Source organism: Pinus tabuliformis, chromosome 2_2, assembly GCF_031772625.1.
Source record: "Pinus tabuliformis cultivar Carrire ecotype Pingquan chromosome 2_2, CPIR1, whole genome shotgun sequence".
Lineage (NCBI taxonomy): Eukaryota > Viridiplantae > Streptophyta > Pinopsida > Pinales > Pinaceae > Pinus > Pinus tabuliformis.
This window is the reverse complement of record NC_142300.1, coordinates 914,754,900-914,757,892: the sequence shown is the minus strand read 5'-3', so window position 1 is coordinate 914,757,892 and position 2,993 is coordinate 914,754,900. Positions and strand designations below refer to the sequence as shown.

At 38.6% G+C, this 2,993-nt stretch overlaps 1 protein-coding gene across 1 annotated transcript; it reads left to right on the top strand.

Annotated features, from left to right (window-relative positions):
• The first annotated feature begins 1,087 nt into the window (after nt 1-1,087).
• LOC149196002 (methyltransferase FGSG_00040-like) lies at nt 1,088-2,032 on the top strand. Its single transcript, XM_089408098.1, has one exon. The coding sequence runs from the start codon at nt 1,088-1,090 to the stop codon at nt 2,030-2,032; it is 945 nt and encodes a 314-aa protein (XP_089264224.1).
• Nucleotides 2,033-2,993: the final 961 nt, after the last annotated feature.

Here is a 2,993-nt window from a genome sequence, read left to right as displayed (position 1 = left end):
CATCTTTAAGACAGGTGAAAAAATCAATCTTTCCGGATGATTAAATAGCAAAGATGTATGGGAGTCCAAAGTTAGTCGTTATGAATTAGTTAGGAATTAGTTACCTGAATTTATTTAATTTACTTTTTTACCTAAATTTATTTTATTTGTAATCTTTTATTAAATAATAAATTATTCTAATTTCACTTGATTCCTAACTAATTCCTAATGGCTAATGCATCTTGCTATTTGATCATTTGGGAAGATTGATTTTTTTACCTTTGTCCAGAAGATAAACCACATTAGATGGTTTGAAATGTTGACCAAATCATCATGATGTGATTAATTGAAAAAACAATTTCATTATCAATATAGATCACACAAATCTAATATCTAAAATTATTAATTAATTAATTAATATTTTATTTTTATTTAATTAATATATGACCAAATCATTTTTTATAACAATTAAAATTTAAATAATTATTTTTTATTAATACTTTTATTCAATTAATATATATTGACTAAATAAATAAATAAATAAATAAATATATATATATATATATATATATATATATATATATATATATATAACACCACCCAAAAAACAAATAATAGAAAAAGGGTTCACTCCACGAGCGCAAACGGTCTTAAGAGTTTCCGTTTTTTTTAAATTAAAATTCACTACCCCTATAATGGTGTAACATCACTTTTCAACTTCTGAAAACTAAACTGTAACCTATTATTCGAACCCGGGGTTAAATATTATCCCGCTTTACGGCGTAATTAAATTAATAAAATGATATTCTTATACGGTGAAAAAATGGAAACTTATATCAAAATATATACGTGGCAAGATCGGCTCGTGTCCGGTAAACAAGGGCAGTCCCCACTAATCACGATAACGTCTTCCGTTTTCGAATTCCAACCCACCACTCCTGTGAAGGGTGTCAGAAGTGGTGATGTGTGGTTTCCTTACGTTTCTTCTTTTCACTTTAAATATCACTTCGCGGACGAAACAAATTCGTAGCTCAACAAAGAAAACAACGGTGGTGACTGGTTCATTTTGATTTTGTTCGCAGGAGGGAGAAGCTACCTGTATCACTTAATGGCCTCGCTTTCCCCTATTTCAGCGGTAGACGCCACTGAGAGGTTCGACAAGCAAACCCTTCTCCAACTCCACGACTCAACCCGTGAGCTATTGGCATACAATTTTCAAGCACGCTTCTCCTTGAAAAATCACATTACCAGCAGTGGCGGAACTTCTTCGGTTCCGCTGGAAAGATTAAAGCCCATTTCCTTTACCCAATTGGAGGTTGGCCGAGTCCACCGCGGCCGGGTGCTCTACGGTACTCTCTGCGCCGAGGCCTTCAGGCTAAGCAGTATCATGACAATCGCTGAGGACGATCATGGCCTTGCCATCAGGCTGGCAATATACAATGCGGCTCATTCGCAGACGAACCTTCAGAGGCTTTACCCCAAGGGAGCCAAGGTGGCCATCAGGGAGCCGTACTTTAAGTGCGCCGCCGACGGTGGCCTCGCTGTCCGTGTCGACAACCCTGCGAACGTCGAGATCCTCGTGACTCCGAAGGTGAAGCAGGCGGAGAGCCTGTTGCATGCCGACGTAGAGGAGTTGAGGAAGAAGGGCAACAACTTCTTCAGAGATAAACGATGGGTCTTAGCGGCCGAATATTATACGAAATGCATCGACGCCGCTCTGTTTCAGCTCAGGAAGGGGTCTTCAAATGACAACAATAGTTTCAATACCTGCCTCCTGCACGCCTATTCCAACCGAGCGGAGACGAGGCTTCGGGTGAAGGAATATGAGCTGGCGCTGGAAGATTCAAACAAGGTCCTTGGGATCGATTCCGGCAATCTCAAAGCGCTCTACAGGAAAGGCCGCGCTCTGGTCGGGCTAAAGCAGTATGCGGCGGCATGCGAATGTTTGGAGAAAGCGAACGAGGCCAACACCAGCCACATGGAAATACAAGACGCGCTTCGCCAAGCCAAAACTCTGTACTCCCAGAGCCGAAATGGCAAATATGACTTTTAGTAACCTTACGACGGCTGTTGTTGTTGATGATATTCAAAATAAACGACTAGAGTGCCAATTTTTGAGAGCTGAGAGGTTTGTTTTTTAAATGTTTGAAGTGAACAGTTAGATGATACGCACATTATTCGATGGATATAAAACCATTAAATGTGCCTAAAATCATCCGTGCTTTTTCGGGGGTTTGTTAGGAAGATTTCATTTAGGAAAGGGTCTGAAATAGATATATTAATGGAGTCTTTTTTTGGCTCCTTGTCCGGTTTTTTAATATATGAAGTCAGTTTTTCCATTGTTCGGCTCTAAAAACTGTCTGTCATTGATATTATTTTATCTGTGTATCCTATAAACTTTGAAATTGAAATTATATCAGGTGTTGTTGTGTGTTCCAGATATGTGTATGGCGATCTAATATGGATATGTTCTTTGTGTATGTGGAGCCTTCAACATGATCAAGAATATTCGAAGCATAAATTTTGAGCTGTTTGTTAGTGATTTCCTTACGAAGTAGTATAGGTTTAAAATAGAGGGTAAAAAAAATAGAGAGTTAATAACCAGAGTGGGTAGAAGTGGGAAGTCATTCTATGAATAGGTATACTTAGATTCGATAATGGAGATTTGTTTTCTTTTATGATAGACTAACGTAAATATATGTTCCTGATCCTATTCTGGCGGCTCGATCTCCATGTCCATATGTTCTACTATATGTTCCTCTTGTAGAGCAAGTTCCTTTTCATGTGGTTTCTCACCCTGTTCCTCATCTGTTGTTGGTTCAAAGTCTTCATCCTATATTGGTGCAGCTTGCATTGTCTATGAACCTTGCACTTCCTCATGTTCTTGTTCTTATTCTTGTTTATACTTATGCTGCGCTTCCTTCTCTCTTATGCACAACTCTTATTCTTCCCCGAGTTTCTCTTGGACTTCCTACAACATCCTCTTCTCTCTCTTTCTTTGTGCTATCCTCATA

Bases quoted from the DNA above. Each gene is read 5' to 3' on its own strand.
- LOC149196002 (XM_089408098.1), top strand. From the start codon at position 1,088: ATGGCCTCGCTTTCCCCTATTTCAGCGGTAGACGCCACTGAGAGGTTC.